This window comes from Nannobrachium achirus (genome assembly GCF_963921795.1).
Source record: "Nannobrachium achirus genome assembly, chromosome: 9".
Lineage (NCBI taxonomy): Eukaryota > Metazoa > Chordata > Actinopteri > Myctophiformes > Myctophidae > Nannobrachium > Nannobrachium achirus.
Genome location: NC_137818.1, coordinates 26,424,877 through 26,443,943, shown reverse-complemented (window position 1 = coordinate 26,443,943; position 19,067 = coordinate 26,424,877). Strand labels below are relative to the sequence as shown.

Below are 19,067 nucleotides of genomic sequence, written 5' to 3'. Positions count from 1 at the left end.
CGCCGTGGGGCTTTCAGTGGACCCAGTGGGGACTGGGGAAGGATGGGAGAATTGTGGAGTTTCTATGCAGTGGATAAGCATTCATCGCGTCCTTCACATCAACAGGGGCTGAGCAGTGCTTCCTCTATGTCAGAGTCTTTGTCTCTGCTTACAAGACCCCTCATCAAGGGATGATTATTATCTCTCATACACACTCTCTCTCTTCTCTCACACTCACACACGCACGCACGCACGCACGCACGCACGCACCCACGCACACACAAATACACACAGACGCACTATTCTGGTCTTCACTCATCCTCACTTGTTTTCAATCACTTGTTTTCTATCCATTGTGATACTATTGCTCCAGTTCCTTCTCCCCCCCAACCCCCTTCTCCTCTCTCTCTCTCTCTCTCTCTCTCTCTCTCTCTCTCTCTGTCTTCTAGATGTGGTTGAGTGGATGAAAGCTGCTCGTCTCAGACGGTCCGCCTCCCATGCTCAGCCAAGCGTCCAGAGAGTTCTGGGAGGGCGCGTGCAAAGGGTTGTTCTCTGACAGAGACAGCATCATTGCATAAGCCTGTGGGAGAAGAAGAAGAAGAGAGGTTTACTGGCAGGAATCTCATTTCACACTTTCACACATTTTTAGGCACACTGAACTGATGCTTTAATCCAGATCAACCTCTGAATTAGCTTCAACATGTAGATGACCCTGTTACTCCTTATTTTCAACCAGGACCACTGTCACTCACTTTGGGTGTCATGCCAATTCTCTGTTAAGCACAGTGGAGATAACAGCCTGAACAGGTTTGAGAGAGTTGATCACAAGTTAATAGAAAATAGAATAGAAGATGGAGTTAATACGTTCGATTGTTGGTTAAGGAATGGACAGGAGAAAAAGAGATTCCATTTGGCCACAGAATTGAAATGCCAACCTTGTTTTTGTTTTAATCCCACATTCCAAAGCTATAGTACACATTTCTACTACACTCTAACGACTTCACCTCACCTCCTAAATCTTATCTTTCCTCTCCCCCTTTTACTCTCCCGTTTGCTCAACATCCACAGGGCAGTCTGCACGTACCTGGGTTTTAGCCTGCCTGTACAATGTCTCTTTCAATGTCTCCGACTCTAGCGACGCGTTAAACATGTCTTTAACGTCAAAGGGTGGCTCGTCACCGGCGGTCTTACGAAGACCGTCCAGGCTCTTGGGAAAGCTGGGCAGACCTTCCAGGTCCAAGAGAGAGCCCTCCTCCTCTAAACACCTGCACACCCAATGTGGGGTAGATGGGGGATATATGGATGGATGGATGGATGGATTGATAAGAGGACAGATGGATGGGTGTTGAGAGGGATGGATGAGGGGAGGAACAGATCAGGGAGGGATGAATCATGTAGGAAAAGGAAAGGATGCAAAGAGTTAACAGAGATCCAGTGTTGATATCAGGAAAGAGATGTGGGCAAGAAAGGAAGGAGGAAAGTTTAGTTTGATAGGAAAAAGAAAACTTTTGAGGAGCAGAGAGTAGCCAGCAAGTACGGTAGAGCCCGACCCATATATCAGCCATTATTTGACTTTTTTTTTTCCTTCTTCGAAATCACTATCTGCAATTATTCAGCCGACGTGTACAGATTTTCAACCACCTAAATCCCAAATGGTTGACTGAGCCCTGAGTCCCTTAGGGCTCTATACTAGTATATTTTCTGTTTTTGCTCTAATTAAAATATCTTCGCTGAAAATAGGCGATCAACAAGCTTGTCGATCTGCTATTTTCTGCGAGAGCTTTCCCCACAATACAGAGGCTGGGGTTGAAGTGGTTAAACAACTGTCAACCCTATGTGGGGAATGTCATCATAGGCAAACTTTGTTTTTGGAAATATAAAAAAAAATGTTTGATCTGATCTGATCGACAATTTTTGCAATTGTTTAAGTGGCTTATGTGATTGAATAAAATAAAGTTAATGTTGTGTGTATTTTATATGGGTTTGTTTGCTTGTTCGTTCGTCAATTCTTAAAAAGTTAAATGTTCTCAAATAGATCAAGATTGTGCACTTTTTTAAATAAAATAAATATCAGATTGGAATCAGAGGCAAACTACATGTGGCATGGGTCGGGCTCTAGGCATAAGAAACCACAGTGTGGGGAAAATGTCCAGAAGGATTGAGTGGGCAGGTATATGAAAGGGCATTGCCAGGGGTGTCACACCAAATTCTGGGCCCTGGGTACAAGGATTCACTCACATTTTGTGCTTTAACTATTGAAAAATAGCAGATATACAAGCTCACAGTGCGGCACCAAGTGCCGCGTTGCGAGCTTGAGTGCTTGTACACAGAGTGCACAGAGTGCTTGTACTGTAGCTTGTAGATCTACTATTTTTCAATAGCTAAAGTATAAAATAATGACTAGGGCACCTTGGGCCCTAGTAATTCAGTCCCACGTCCCCCCCCCCCCCCCCCCCCTTGTGACGCCCCTGGGCATCGCCCTCAAATGAACGCAACTTGTGTCCTGTCTTCATGATAGACAAGGGAGCAGGCAGGACCAGGGGTGTGACACAGTGTTACAAAGTCAGTTGGTGCTCCTTCTGTACAGTATATATGTATCTATCTGTGCTCGGCATGCATGGGTCACATGGCACAGGAGATCAGTCACAAAACCAAGATGCTCATTGTCCCTTGGGAAAGGACAATTCACTCACAATACTCTGTGATAACGTGCACTGTCAACGGGTAACAAAAGTTCATGACCACCGAAGGTAATTAGAGACTGACTTCATTGCCACTGAAACCATTATGTGATGGCAAAGTATGACAGAAAAATACACACTCTGTTGAACACAACAAATGGAAGATCTATGGAATATGGAGGCTTCAACAGTCTGTTGCTTTGACGCGTGTGCAAACCCTTGTCAACATCTGGTCAGCATGTTTACCCAAATAGGTCTGGAAAATCTTAGACTTTAAATAGGCTAGCAAGCTAGCTACCTCTGATAATCATTAGATATTCAGGCCAGCTGTGTTAATGTTTGTATTCTGAAAGCATCTATAACAAGAGTGAATGGATGTATGTATATGGAATGGTTACAAAACAAATCGTTCTTGATGTGTGTTTGTTGTGTGGTGTATTAACATTCATTTAATTATTCATCTGTCTTTCTCAATGCCAAAAGCCAGCTGTTGGTGTTTAATATGGGATTAGTTTGAAAGAGGCAAATATATACTTTTCCATAAGACTCATTTCGAGTCGTTTAACAGAAATGACTGTATTTCCAAACAAAAATATGACAGTTTTTGTCACACAAAGGGGTTATGAGATGAAGTATGAATTGGCCTTTAAAGGGCATGCTGGTAGCATACATGTGTTCTATAATTCTGGGCCCTGGGTAACTATTGATAAATAGCAGATATATAAGCTCACAGCGCGGCACCGAGTGCCACGCTGCAAGCTTGTAGATCTCCTATTTTATTTTTATCGTGAAAATGTGTGCAAGCCTTTGAATATTTCAATTATCCTTCTAAGTTTTTTTTTTTTTTTGAAAAACGTATGTTTCTATGTCAGTGGTACTCAAACCTTTTCATGTGAAGGACCCCCAAAATGATATGTATTTGGCCACGGACCCCATCTCAAAATATTCTGTTCTAGGGACCCCCCCAGAAGCAAAATTTGAGTTACAAATCTTCACTTAAAAAAATACATATAGCCTATTCAAAGATTTGCACACATTTTCACGACTTTTCAAAAATAGCAGATCTACAAGCTCGCAGCGCGGCACTCGGTGCCCCGCTGTGAGCTTGTATATCCGCTATATTTTGTATATCTACTATTTTTCAATAGGTAAGTATAAAATAATTCCAGGCCCCTCCACCCCTGGTAACTCAGTCCCACTTCCCTCCCCCCTTGTGACGGCCCTGCGCTCCGGTGCGTACCTGCGAGTGTGTTCGTAGGTCATCGCTAACGGAGCCCCCTCCGCCTCCTCGTCCTCCTCGTCCTCCTCATACCCTCCCGTCGTCATGGCGACCGGAGACGGCGACTCGGGCGCCTCGTCTTGAGACTTCTCCGTCAGGCTGCCTTCCTCCTCCTCCTCGTCGTCACCCTCCACCTCCTCCTCCTCCTCCTCCAGGCCCTGGAGCCTGCTGGAGCCCAGCTTGGAGTTGGACAGACTGTGGCCAGCTGGGTGCTCTTCGTCCGCTACTCGCTCTGACCTGGGTGGGGGAGCAAAATGTCATAGTGTCTCAGTTTGGAGGGGTTTATACTGTATATTCAGTGGTTCTCAACCTGTGGGTCGGGGGGTCCCCAAATTATTTTGTGGGGGGTTCCCCAGATGATTAACCTAATGTGCAACATTGTTTCTCACTCAACAGTAAACAAAAGTTAAAGTGTATAGAGGGTATCTGCACATTTCTAAAGTGACAATTTCAGGACTTTTTAATACCTCTAAAATGACAAATTAAACATTGGCCAAATTGTCAAATATTAGAGGCTGAAATTGTGAAAATAGCCGATCTACATGCTCACAACACAATGCTGGAAACTATATTAAGTGCACCGCTTTTGTTGCCCTCTATTTGTGACACTAAAGTATTGAAAATGGCTACCCTGGTGAAGTAAGTAAGACAAAACAATCTTTTTTGTTTTGTTTATCACCAATGCCTGACTGTCAAAAGGCATGGCTCGCCATCGTGAGCCAGTGCACACATAATCTGTGCTGACAACTTAAACAGTCCAAATTCACTGTCCAGCCAAACACATGAGTGCCAACAGTCAGTGTGGAGGGCTTTTCAAAAGAGAGAGAGAGAGAGAGAGAGAGAGAGCGAGAGAAGGAGAGAGAAGGAGAGAGAGAGAGAGAAGGGTTCACTGAGACTCTGTAATGGATGCGTGTGAGCGAGGTAAGAAGATGGCTGATCTGCAAACAGGCTATCAGCACACAACCATTATGACCTGACGTCTGTACATTTTCCAGCCAACCCCCCCTCCCCCTCCCCCCTCCCCCTGCACCCCCATCCAGACCCCTCAGACCACGATGTCATGCCTCATGATATCATTTCCTCTGGGACGGCAAAATTTACCCCTTCCATTTCTCTTTTTTTAAATCACACAGTGGACATTTATCAAACCAGACAGGATTACATTTGGGAAGGGGCGTACAGGGACAGGATTGGGTCACAGTACACACACACACACAGTGGGTGGGTAGAAAGAAACGGGTTGGGGGGGCAGGGGAGAGGCACGCGAAATCACCTTCTCTTCTTCTTTTTCTTCTACTCTTTCCATCTAGATGAAACACCCCCACCCGCACCACCACCCCTGGCCCCCAAAATCAAAATTGCCCAAGCCAGTTGGCAGAGGAAAGAACATTTTGCCTGTGTGCTGCGAACGCAGAGACGAGTGTAACTCTGACATGAGGGGGGCCCTGGGTTTTGTCATTTAGCCTAAACACGTCAGCGGGGTGTTTGTGTTAGCTGTCTGGGCAGCTAGGGGGGTACGGGCAGCCGACTGGAGGAAGCGCTCCATCATCAATGGATCTCCTATAGATCAGTGGTTCTCAACCTTTTCAGGCCTCGACCCCCCAAAATAATCACCCCCCACCCTATGAGCACTAAGAGTTGAGGCATTGCATTTTTGTATAACATGGTTCTATTGTGAAAATAGCCGATCTACATGCTCACAACGCCTGTGAGCATGTAGATCTGCTATTTTTGCAATTTCTGCCTCTAATATTTCATAATTTGGCCAATGTTTCATTTGATATGATTTGTATTAAAAAGTTCTTAAATTGTCACTTTAGAAATGTGCAGATACCCTCTATACACTTCAACTTTATGCTGGTTTGTTTACTGTTGAGTGAGAAAACAATGTTTCACATTAAGTTAACAATCTGGGGACCCCCCAAACTAATTTGGGGGACCCACAGGTTGAGAACCACTGTCCTAGATCACTACTTCTCAAACTTTAACTTTTCAAGGACCCCCTTTAACTCGGACAGTCTACAAATGGAGCCAGAGTTACAGACTTGTAAGGGTCAATTTAGAACCCCCTTAAAGGTATATTCAGTGATTGTATTTCATTCAAATAAAAATATAATTGGTACATTTTCCATTCATTCTCCTCACTAGAATGTGTGCTGACCATATAAGGACTTCCACCATGGCCCGTGTTACGAGCATAGCTAGATTCGGTTTTCAGAGGTGGCCAGGCAGTCCTCGACCAATCAGGGTAGAGTATGGCCGTAGTTATGTTATTATGTTTAGTTATGATGGTCAAAATAAAAGTTTTGAGAACCACAGTCGCTCTGAATTAACCCTATTAGTGCCTATCCCGAACAAGTTCGGCTTTATTTCAATCCAATACAATATTTTATTTGCTATTTTACTTACCCTGAGCTGCTTGGCGGTCCGACGATTTATTCCATTGAAAATGGTTTAAAATAAAGTTTAGAGCCCCCCAAAAAAACCTCAATCTATACTGTCGGCGGCGCGACGTATTCCAGGGTGCCTATCCCGAACTAGTCCGGGATATTTCATAAAATGAATTATTTAATCGGAGGCCTCAACGAAGCCCCGGTCTAAACGTCCATCCATGGTCCGGGCCAACACTCGGCCATACACGGGCCGTAGTCGCGCTAACGGCCGCATCGCGCCGCCCACTCCAATAATAAATCACATCTTTAGACAGGATTTTCTCCGGATTGTGTTCCCAGACCCAAAGAGAAAGTTTTTTGCGACTGAAATAGCTTTAGATCGGGCTTCTAAATGGGTTAGCATTTTGGCTACGTGTCAGCTAGCTTCCTCCTCTAGTCACCCATAGCATTGGCTGGAGTGAAATCCCAAGGCACTTGGGACAGTGTCGACGGAAGCTAGAGCGAAGGTCTATAGAAAAATTTCTGGCACTCTAGCGCCCCTTGTGGCCGGCGGCACTGTATGAGTTAAGAACGTCTGCTAAATGCCTAGATTGTAAACTACTGAACTCTTCACAGTCTGGTAGTAAATCAGTATCATACATATCCTGAAGCTGGAGACGTAGGCCTACCGATATTCAGTGATTGGGTCTAATGATCAAAACGAGAACATTATAATGGTGTAAAAAATCTATAAAAAACTAAACATTTCCACGCTGTAAGGCCAGTAAGGGACAAGATGACCCCCGGCCACTTTCATTATCACTGAATACACCTTTAAGGAACCCCGAGAGTCCCTCAACCCTACTTTGAGAACCATTGTCAACGTCCCACTTTAAGAACCATTCTCTTAGTGCTCGTCAGGGTGGGGGTCCCCTGTTAAAACATGATTATTTTGGGGGTCGCGGCCTGAAAAGGTTGAGAACCACTGTCCTCGATAAATGCCTCAACCTGAGACTGAGTCCCCCCTCAGTGGCCCAGGCCAGCAGTCAGTCAATTCAGCCCAGACCCACAGACAGTGGAAACACTTCCAAGTAAGAGTGCCCAATTTTGCGAATAACCATGTTTGTGAGCTTTAAGGTTCCTGTAATCCATAATTGCAGAGTGCAGAGGTTTCCAAAATACCAAAACATTAAATTTAATTTAGCATGCCTGCCTGCTGTGGCTGAAACTAAGTCACCCTAACTGTAAAACCCAACGACAACCCTAAAAGTGTATTAAAGTTATTACGGTCGGTCCACAAATATCCAGGCATAATTAGATTTGACCAACATAGCCGATCTACAAGTTCACAATGCATACAGAGTAAGAACGCTTTGCTGAGTTATGTTGCAAGCTTGTAGATCGGCTATTTTTGGAGAAGAGATTGGTTGGAGCGGAAAAGGAGCAGACCTAGTGTAAAGCCATGGATGTGATCACAACGTCTAGCAAAACATCACTATATGTATATTCATTTTATCCAAAATTGCTCCATAGAAATGTGGAACTTCAGCTCTTTCCCAGTTAGTTTTTCTGATTGTGATGCACATTACATATTCACATAAAGGTTTATTAGATTTACTAAATAAATATCTACACTCCACTAAACTCTTCCTTTTGTACACTCAAAAGACTCAACATCTACAGTACACTTTGCCCGCCTGGAAACAGCTTAAACAAAAGCCTCTCATGAGAAAACATAGGTTTCCAGGGACTTTTATTTTGACTGGCTTCGATAGGAGGGAATTTTTTAAACGGGAGGGAATTTTTTCCTTTTTCGCCAGGCTGGACACGCATGCACAATTGCAGATAGACATTCATGGATGGCTGTCTGCACAAAACATTCGACTCCAGTCAGTCAGAGGCAGAAAGAACATGGGCTTGTCTGGTGGGAGGACAGAAAACAGAACACTTACTCTGAATTACAGATATTAAAATGTCAGGCCAGCTTGTTGTAGATGAGACTCAATATTGATCCCAGATGGCAGAGGGGCTAAATTGCCACTGCATGGGCCTGCTGGCTTTTATGTGGACTGACAAGGAAGGGGGAGGAAGGGACAGACTACCAGGAAGGCATTCAAATTGAGGGATAGAGCACGGCTGAAAGAGAAAGACAGACACGAGAAAGAGAGAATGATGAAGCAAAAGAGAAGAGAGACAGAGGGAAAGAGAGATACCGAATGACTGGTGGCTAGGGTAGGGATATTTTCAAGCTCTTGAATGAATCTACACACGCACCCAGTTTTGCGAGTTCACTCGGGAGCAAATGTATACGCATCATACAGTAGATGTTGCAACGACTGATTGACACATACTATATCAGCGTTGAGTTCAGAGGTTCTTCATTGTTTCTGATTGTTTTGGTGAGCATGTACATGAACATGTACACAGACCGGGACGTCTGGTCACTCTAAGCTAGGGTTAAATTCCCACAAGTAAGTATTATACAAGTGATATCAAAATAAGTTCTGGTCAAGGTATATTATTTGCAGAACATAATGTGTATCATGGTCAGTATCATGTCATCATACTGGCATTATCAAGTCAGTGTCCTTGACACTGACATGATACTGACCATGACACTGACAACATTATGTACTTCAAATAATATAACTTAAAATATCAGAATGTTGACCATGATACGGACATGATACTGACAATGACACTGTGGGAGGAGTAGCGCGGCAAAATAAAGTTTATCCGGAAAGATGGAAATAAATAAATAAAGTAGGACAAGTACTATAGGCTGTTAGCCCTGGTAACCACACTAATTATCTCTCCAGGTCACCAATCAGTCTGTCTTTAAACCTATATGGATATTATCTTATCTGAAATTCTCAATGCATCATGACACACAAAACCTTTGTTGGGTTGGAGATTGTAACTATCGTCTCTCACATGCACACAAGCATGTACGTACGCACGCACACGCACGCACAGCTTTAACAAAATGTGTTTGAATTGTCGAATATGAGGTCGTCCTTCTTAGCTGACAGATCACAGGCTATCAACTTGGCATTTTCATACTCGCAGCTGTTCAGCCTTAACTTGCTGTTTTTGCATGTTCATTCAAATGTTGATTGCTACCGTAGGTCGCAAGTTTACTATGAGAAACGTCACAGTTTGTCCGTGTCCGTGTTGTAGACGCGTACACATTTTTACGGTCTATGGGTTTGCCGCTCTGACATCATGCTCTGAGGTCACTGTGATATTCGGCACATCTTGTCCACGTATCCTTGTATCTCTGAAGGTCACGCCTGACACTGTGGTTCCCCTGACACATCACTGTGACATCACAGGTGATATCACAGGTGACATCACCTATGTAAAAATCCATACACAGGTATTCCCCAGAATCCCTTTTATGCCCATATATGAAGATCCCTGATGTCATCGATATATATCACTGTCCAGATGGCCAAGACATGGCCCATATCTATGTGGCTGTTTCAGATAGGGATCTCCATGTATGGGCATACAAGATATTGTATGTTGTGATGTCATGGGAACCACTCTAACAGAATCCCTTTTATGCCCATACATGGAGATCCCTGATGTCATCAATATTAAGCCCATATCTAACAGGACTTCATAAGGGAATGCCCATATATGGAGGAAGACAGCCCATATCTGTGTAGCTGGTTCAGACAGGGATCTCCATGTATGGGCATAAAAGAGATGTACTATATACAGTACATGGATCTCATCTATGGGTACCAGGGGTCTCCATATATGGGTAACTAGTCCGATATACATCACTGGCCAGATGACCAAGAATTGGCACGATGTCGCCCTGAGGCGTCTTACTAGCTACTTAATATAAATGGTTTGTTTGCTTTAATAATTAAATCAATACCACAAAGAAATTGTGCAACAAAGTGGCCAGGTTGGGAATCCATAGCATTATGCAAATCTCTCCTCATTGCATTTAGTGTTGCTTGACCAATGTTACTTGAAAACAAGTCCATTTCCCAGGATTGCCAGGATAGTTGCTCTCTTCAGTTAACACCTTTCTCTCGTTTAGACTGACTCAGTAACATTCAGCAGCCTTTCTGGACTCCCTGAAAACAAAATGAACTTAGAACGTTGTAATCCTGAATTTGAGGCTCTCACTCCCTACCATATCAGGTTACACATTGAACCACTAGAGTGCACTGTTCACTAATTGTTGCCATTGGTGATCTTGTATGCTTATGTACATAAAACATGATGACTCTTGTCTCTTGCTATGACACAAACTTTGAATAATTTATACTCATTCGATCGGCTGTGCTGCTGGCCGGCCGCGACGTGCGGCGAAGCATGACTTAGTCTTAAGTACTTAAGCCCTAGTCTAGACTTTGTAAACTGGGCTATTTGGCTCTGTATGTGGACTGCTTTTTGCCGCCAACACCAAATCTCTTAGCTGACCTACACACTCACAATGCGTTACAACCTGACACATTGTAAGTGACAAATTGATCAGCTATTTTAGGCTATTGGTATGTGTTTGCAGTTTTGCAAATTAGCAGAACTACAAGATCACAAGCTTGTAAATCGGCTATTTTAGGCAAAGGGGTTTAGTGTAGAGAGGAAAAAGAGCAGACTAAGTACAGAGTGAAAGGTCAAGTTTCAAGAAAGGTCAAATTGACGGTTCAAGTGGTTAAATATCTGAAAACACAAATTGACATGAATCCAAAATACACTGATGATTGTGCTGTCAAACGATGAAACTATATGGAATCTGTGAACAGGTTGTAGGGGTCCCTGCTTCATCTCTCTTGACTAAGGGGTCCTTGGCCTGAAAATGTTGAAGACCCCTGCCATAAAGGGCATGCAGCATGCTAGTGTTCGTCTCGATCCGCATTCCCTTACCTCTTATCCGTGGAGCTGGAGGCCTGGTTCATCTCACTGTTGGAGATGAAGTTACGGATTTCTGAGAAGTACGAGTCCTCCTTCTCCTCCAAAAGTGCGTGATTGTCTGGCTCCGAGTTTGGCGAGGAGATGGTGGTTCCGAGGTTGGACAGCATCCCAGACTGTTGGCTCACTGTGGGGAAACGCAGGCAGATAACATACACGCACACGCACACGCACACACACACACACACACACACGCACGCACGCACACACACACACACACACACACACACACACACACACACACACACACACACACACACACACACACACACACACACACACACACATTAGTATGATGAGTATCAGACATGCGTAACATCAAGCGTAACGTTTAGTACACACAATTCTCAAATGGCAATATGCTGGACCATATTGTCCGTTCTTTGATTAAGATCTGGCTAGTGTATGTACAGATTCTCTAATATCTTTTGGTGTATAGCATTAACTGTCAATTTCCCTCCATACCATTCCCATGGATATAGGCTAATGGCTAGCTGTGTGTATTTTTACAAACGGGCTTATGTATTATGTTATGTATTATGCGAATGTATAAAAACAAAACTATTAGATTACCATGTGGTCTCTCTATAGGAAACATGATACTGTACATAAAGTATACAGTACATATACAATAAATTACAGGTAGCCTACTGTAAAGGTATATTGGTAGTGCAAAAGCTGGTGTCGACCATTATTCTTTTGTTCATTTAGTTGACTGAAAAAATATAACAGCAATAATAATGAATTAGTATCAGAGGCCAAAACATACAAAAAGTGCTTGGTCAAATAAATTCCTACAAATCTGCACGAAAGCGTACGATTTCACTCGGTCCTATTTTAACCTCCATTCAGGGAAGGTTTGCACATATGTTGACTCTTTGGGAACGCCCTGCTACGTACTCATATAGATACACACTCTCACATGTGGGAGCTCTCCAGTCCAACCACAGTTTACTATTGTTGGCCTCAGAGCAGCTCCACAGGGGCAGTTAGGGGTTAAGTACCTTTTTTCAGACTTCATATTTAAAGTTGTATTTTTAGGTCTAGAAAAATATTTTCAGTTAAAAAAGAAAATCTCCTTTTTCTGCCCTCTTTGTTTCAGCAACTCTGATATTACGGACCTTAAGGAGGGGTTTTGGGTGGATTAATGACAGAAAACATCAGAAAGAAATCCTCAATCGCTATTTCTTTGTGTAACAACATATTAAATAATATAATAATATTAATGATGCCCTGTTAGAGAGACCCATGTGATGCCAGGGGGAACAAATCCCTTTTATGCCCATATATGGAGATCCCTGATGTCCACATCCCTGATGTCCCTGATGTCCACATCACTACGCCAATGAGCTTGTAGGCCAGCTATTTTCGGTGTGCCCCTCTTGATTGTATTTCTAATACTGAGTAAAAGAATGTGTATTTTCATTTCCACTGATAGTTGCTAGGGTCGTGCAATGAAGTATACGTCAGGACAGAGTTCTAAATACGGCACAAACTTGACGTTGTGTCTTTGGCCAACGACCGTGGCGCTTTTGAGGCGATGCACAGCGGTAACGTCACCCGCCTCTCGCTAGCACAGCGGTAACGTGATCCGCCTCTCCCCTCAAACAGAAGCGGTTGTTGATTAGCGTGACCGACAGACAGACATAGGCCCGGCGTTCTCATACTAAATGCTCCCTGACGGTTGCGAATAGGCTGTGTCTGCAGAGGTGCAGGTGTTGCGTGCAAGTGGGACTGACCAGGTATTAGGGCTGTCACGATATGACATTTTACATGACGATTAATTGTCACTCAAATAATTGGCGATTAACGATTTAATTGTGTTTTTGTCATTGACAATTACATTTCTGTTTGGCTTTTAGGCTTTGAAGTTGCACATGGCAGATATGACACAAAACCTAAATACACGAAGAAATTACTGACATATTCGACAACTTACTACTTAAAAACTAACATTGATAGTGGAAATAGCCCACAATCAAGCTCACAATCAAGCTCACAAGCTCACAACGCGACAGCCCTACCAGGTATGTTCTCGTGCTCGTGCTTCTTGAGATGGCGGTCCAGGTTGGTCTGCTGACCAAAGCAGCGGTTGCAAAGGTGACATTTGAAGGGCTTCTCCTTGTTGTGGATGTTGCGGACGTGTCTCTGGAGGTTAGACGAGATGCTGAACGAGCGGTCACAGTATTTACACCTGCAAGACAAGAACAACGTGGCAAAAAGGACGATTAGACTGGAGGTATGAGCAAGAGAGCGAGATGAGGTGTGTGTGTGTGTGTGTGTGTACGTGTGTGTGTGTGCACGTGTGCCTGTGTGCCTGTGTGTGTGCGCGCATGATGGAAAATGTGGTAGAGATAGACTAACTGAGCCCCCCTGTTCCACTCAGTATAAACAGTAATTACCCGTCTTGGTTCTAAACGCCACATTACTCTGCTCATCTAGAGGGGCTATTTCATGACCACACATGCGTTGCTACTACCACACACACACACACACACACGCACAAAACACAGGCCTATAGACACGAGTTTGCGTGCATATACGCATGTGCAATTGTGCATGCAGGCAATGCAGGCGCTGCGCTGCATGCAGGCACGCACGCACGCACGCACGCACACACGCACACACACACACCTCACAGCCCACCTCGGTTCATTCAGACAAGATCCATTTACTGTAATTTGCCTGTAAACAAACAATGGAGCTGAGCCTTCTGGGAGCCCCAGGTCTTCTACACTACTTCATTGTTGTGATGGACGTGATGGATCCCCTCAGCCTCACTAAATATCTCCTTGTCCCCTACCTCACTGTCATTTGCAATTTCACCCAATCAAGGTCAACAATTACAGCTAGTAGAAGACAGCAAATACAATTATACTGCAGAAATGATGTGTTAAGAATAGTCTTGTGCTGGAGAAGAGAAGAGAAGAGAAGAGAAGAGAAGAGAAGAGAAGAGAAGAGAAGAGAAGAGAAGAGAAGTACCGTACCTGTAGGGCTGCTCCCCTGTATGTGTCCGCAGGTGTCTGGTGAGGTTGGCGGAGCGAGGGAAGATTTTCCCACAGTACCTGTAACAGACAGACAGAGGGAGGGGAGAGGAAGTAAGTAGGAGTGGGTGGGATAGGAAACATTCATTTATACAGGGTTCCCACGGTCATGAAATTCCTGGAAATATTTTGAAATTAGACAAATATTTTTCCAGTACTGGAAAGGTTTTGGAATTTATCAAGGGTCCTGGAAGGTCCTGGAGAAATAGCTATATGCATTGCCTTTGGTTATTGATTTTGTTAATACCTCTGAAACATGGGCCAAATTGTCAAATATTAGAGGCAGAAATTGTGAAAATAGCCATGCTATTTTCACAATAGAACCGTGTTATACAAAATTCCTCAACTCTTAGTGCTCGTAAGGGTGCCAGGTCCCCAGTTAAAACATGATTATTTCGGGGGTCACAGCCTGAAAAGGTTGCGAACCACTGGCATACACTACCTGTCTTTGGGCATTGCGCATAGGAGTAAGCGACTTGTTATTGAGCTGAATTATTGTTATATAGTCCTGGAAATTGGGTTAAATATTCTGGAAAGGTTTTGGAAAAGTTTTGGAAATGAATTGGTAAAAATGTGTGGGAACCCTGTAGGAAACATTCATTTATAGTTGTACAAGTTTCCCTTGATCCTTACAGGTCTAATAACGGTATAGGATTTTGCAGGGTACAATAGTTGCATTGTAATTTTAAAGAGGTGGTCCTCAAGCACTTTTGCCTTGGAGCTTGGTGCTGCGCTGTGAGCTTGCATATCTGCTATTTTTCAATAGCTCAAGTATAAAATAATTAAGGCCCCTCCACCTTGGGTAGTAACTCAGTCCCACTCCCCCCCCCCCTTGTGACGCCCCTGTTCCCAGGTCCCATACCTGCAGGTATAGCGCTCCTTGCCCTTGCGAAGGATGGCGTCCGACAGGGAGGGGGGCGGCGTGCGAAAGTTGAACAGTGGGTGGGCGGAGTGTTGCAGCGAGTTGGGCGGTGCGTCCAGTTTCAGAGTGCCAAAGTTCTCCAGCTTCTCCGTCATGTTCTCCATGGCTGCCATCTGGGCAGGGAGGAGCAAGGAGAGAGGAGGGAGGCAAAGGGGATAGGGAACCAGCGCAGAGGAAAAAGCAGGGAAGAGAGGGTATGGATATATATATACAGTAAGGCCAGGTTTGAGATACCCACATGGGATACAAGAGACTACAACAGGAGTTGAATTGTCTTACACTTGTGTCCCATTCAGATTTTAACCAGCAACCTTCACGGCATCAAGCTCTTGTGCTTTAATCTTCATCTGCATCTTGTATGTATATCGTCACTGTTTCAAATTTGTATGTTTTTTCTTTTCGTAAAGTAAATCCCTGCTTCATCATATAAGACTGTCGCACAAAACTAGTGAAAACAGCAAATCAGCTTTGAAAATGATGAATACAAAACAAACGGTTTTGGACATACAAGGTTTTCACCCGACAACGATGATATGTGAATGTGTGTGTGAGACAGAGAGAGAGAGAGAGAGAGAGAGAGAGAGAGAGAGAGAGAGAGACTCACACAAACAGAGAGAGTGAGACAGGGAGACAGAACGGAAGCCCAGAGGAAGCTGTATATCAGAGGTCAGCCTTGTTGATTGTGCTGCAGGGGTCTCACCTCCCTGACCTATCGCACATTAACAAACACTTGAATACCACTCTTCTCCACCCGCCGCCACCACCACCACCCCAGGGACCCCCATCCCCAGCCCTGAGCCACCACTTTGTTCTCCAACCTTTCCCCCCTTCTCTCGTGAAGCCACCGTCTCTAAAGCCCGGCTCGCTGGGCTCAATGAGCCATTCAAGAGCCCCGACGGGAGCCGTACAATATAGTTTAAGATACCACTGACTGATAGCTACTTCCTCTCCTCCGCAAGAAGCCTTGCGAACAAAGGGGAGCAGCTATGTAGGAGTTTATTTGCCAAAAACAGCCTTACATCCTTCCTTGTTTAGTTGAATGCTGGGACGGCGATGAGACACAGGGACAGACCGTCCGTCTCGATGTGTTTATTCGCAGTCTGAGAACGGGGGTGGGGTGGGGTAGGGGGGGTGATTCCGTCATGCGACTGGATTTAGAGGTGGCATTGTGTTTGGATCAGTGGGAGGATCGCAGCAGAGATGCTCTGGTGGTGTGAGAAAGGTTGAAGAGCTATGTGCAGTTTCTCTGCTGAGGACTTTGTTGAGTTACTGCGTGTATATCTGGTTATGGATCAGTGGAAGGCCACATGGCAGTCGTAATTAAGAGCGCTTGTTAAGTCTACAATTCAAACAAAAACGTCCCATGCCAGACTGTGGTCTGCAATAGCAGTAAACAATGTAGTAAATAAGTATCTCAGAGAAATCTAATGGTGCAGCTTAAGTGCAGGGTGCAGAGTAAAGGTGGTTGCACACTGCTGCGTTTTTCGGGCCGAATATCGGAGTGAATTTCGGAGCACGCAAATAAAAAAATCAACCTCATGTTATGTCAATCACGTTTGCACACTGCCGCCCGTTTCGCGCACCACTCGGTCCCTTGCTCTCTCTATCTCTCTCTCTCTCCTTGCCCTGAAAAACGCATTTCGAAACGAAAAACGCAGCAGTGTGCAACCACCTTAAGTGAGACTCTGGACACTTTATTGACTAATTAAAATTCTCATCAATTATTTATTACACATTATTGCAATCTGTCACATGAATCATCTTTTTTTACAAACTAGCCATAACCCCCCTAGTGATGGGATTCTTTTTTATTTTATTTTTGCTTGATAGCTAATTAAATAATTTCCCATGTTTGCTGTCCTCGTGCCACCCACGTCCATACAGGTCCATACATACACATGCACTGCCCTACCCTACTATACAACAGTGTGTTCTACGAGTGTATCTGTCTGCATACACACCAGTAAACGTGTGTATTGCAAAGTCACAATTGACAAGAGGACCCAGATTTCCAGGTCAGATTAAACTGTTTCTACCCCCAATGAGAGCCCTCCATTCTCCTGGACACAAACACAGGATGTCCTTGATGGGCATGTAGCTATTATCTAGCCCGCCAGCCAGAGAGTGAAAAAAAGAACTACTCAAAGGGAAGTTATTAGCTGGCCTGTGTGCTCCCAGCATACAAAACAATGCCACAACTAAGTTTAGCATGGCCAAGTGGCTTTGTGCGACAGCTCCCCTCAATTCAAATGCTTATTATTATTTTTCTTTTATTATTAATACTATCATTCCCTGTGATCAAGATTTGGAGAGGTGGGTGGGGAGGGAGGGAGGGTTCGGGGACAGTCAAACAATGTGACTGATTATCAAAGGGGCTGCGATAACAGACTGTGTCTTCTGAGCAAGGTGGAAGCGACGAGGTACAGAGGCGCCATTCGGTAAACAAAGGAAGAAATTGTACAGAACCCTTGAGAGAATAACATCAACACTGTGGAATGATGGTGCGTAGGGGCCTATCAGTTCAGGTTGCAGTGGCGTGGGAGGCTGCAGCGAGGTCTTTTCACATAATACATGTTATGAAAATAATAACTGATGGTATCTGGGAATAATCAGCCAGCGTATAGAGCATACTGTAGGAGGACAATTCACCCAGCTACGGGAATCCCTGAGTATGTATAGGCTTTGGTTAAAGCTCACACTTGTTACGCATGTAGCGATGATAACTTCTTGATTACCTTCGACACAGATCATATCGGTGATCGATGGCAGACACACCCGTGTGTGTGTGTGTGTTAGGGATGGGACGATAGGCGATATAATCGCTTATCGTGATAAAAAAAACACTCACGATAATTGTATCGTGGAGATTTAAATGCTTGTGATATCGTCCTAAGTCATGCACTCTGATCAATTCACCTTTTATTTGCCACGCTGCATATCCGGTACCACTTAAACCCTCTATAATTGGTAAAAGGTATAGGCTACATACTTGATACAGTCTTTTTTCACTCTCTATCAAAAGTCTTTGCCAAAAAATATGATTTGGCAAATGTTCCGCCCCAGGATAATGGATTTTGATTATTGCGATAACATCGTAAATTGCGATTTTATTTTGTCTCAATAATCGAAATGTTCATAACGTCCTATCCCTAGTGTGTGTGTGTGTGTGTGTGTGTGTGTGTGTGTGTGTGCGTGTGTGCGTGTGTGCGTGTGTGTGTGTGTGTGTGTGTGTGTGTGTGTGTGTGTGTGTGTGCTCCTACCTGTGGGTGGAACAGCAGTGGGGAGGGCCTGAGGAACTTCTCTTTCAGAGCTCCTACAGGGTCAAGCAGCTTCCTCTTCTCCACCCTGCTGGACCAACACCCAGGAAAAGGGTTACGTACCAAGGTCAGAGCTCAACGTCAGCCTCACATTTAAAGGCATCCTCTTCTACCATCAGTGGTTCTCAAACCTTATCATGTCAAGGACCTCCAAATGTATGTGTATTTACTATTTAAACATCTGAACATGTTTTGTGCCAGGAGCCCCCACGGGAGAAGATATGTGTTAAGGGAGTAGTTCACCCCCAAAATGTAATTTTTTCTATTGATTAGTCACACCATGGAGACTTGAGTTCAATAATATCTTTTTTTATTCATCGCATTCCAAAGGAAAAAAAATAGATTATAGTAAATTTACCCCCATTGATTCTGGATGGGGACTCAAATGCATGGGCCTGGATGGGGACCCAAATAAGGCCCTGGGTGGGGACCCAAATGCATTTGGGTCAGAATCAATGGTGGTCAATTTAGGGTAAAGGGTCAAGTAAATATCTCCATAGTGTGACTAATCAATAGAAAAAAAGTCATTTTGTGGGTG

General features: G+C 44.1%; 1 protein-coding gene across 1 annotated transcript in view; it reads right to left on the bottom strand.

Annotated features, from left to right (window-relative positions):
- Positions 1 to 424: 424 nt before the first annotated feature.
- prdm16 (PR domain containing 16) overlaps positions 425 to 19,067 on the bottom strand; it is a gene marked incomplete at both ends in the record, with an annotated part of 284,122 nt that continues 265,479 nt past the window's right edge. Inside the window, 8 exons of the mRNA XM_080733337.1 lie at positions 425 to 559; positions 1,064 to 1,244; positions 3,901 to 4,176; positions 11,202 to 11,373; positions 13,271 to 13,440; positions 14,234 to 14,311; positions 15,153 to 15,325; positions 18,473 to 18,560. Coding sequence (XP_080589463.1) covers positions 425 to 559; positions 1,064 to 1,244; positions 3,901 to 4,176; positions 11,202 to 11,373; positions 13,271 to 13,440; positions 14,234 to 14,311; positions 15,153 to 15,325; positions 18,473 to 18,560 — 1,273 coding nt within the window. The remainder of the gene's footprint in view (positions 560 to 1,063; positions 1,245 to 3,900; positions 4,177 to 11,201; positions 11,374 to 13,270; positions 13,441 to 14,233; positions 14,312 to 15,152; positions 15,326 to 18,472; positions 18,561 to 19,067) is intronic.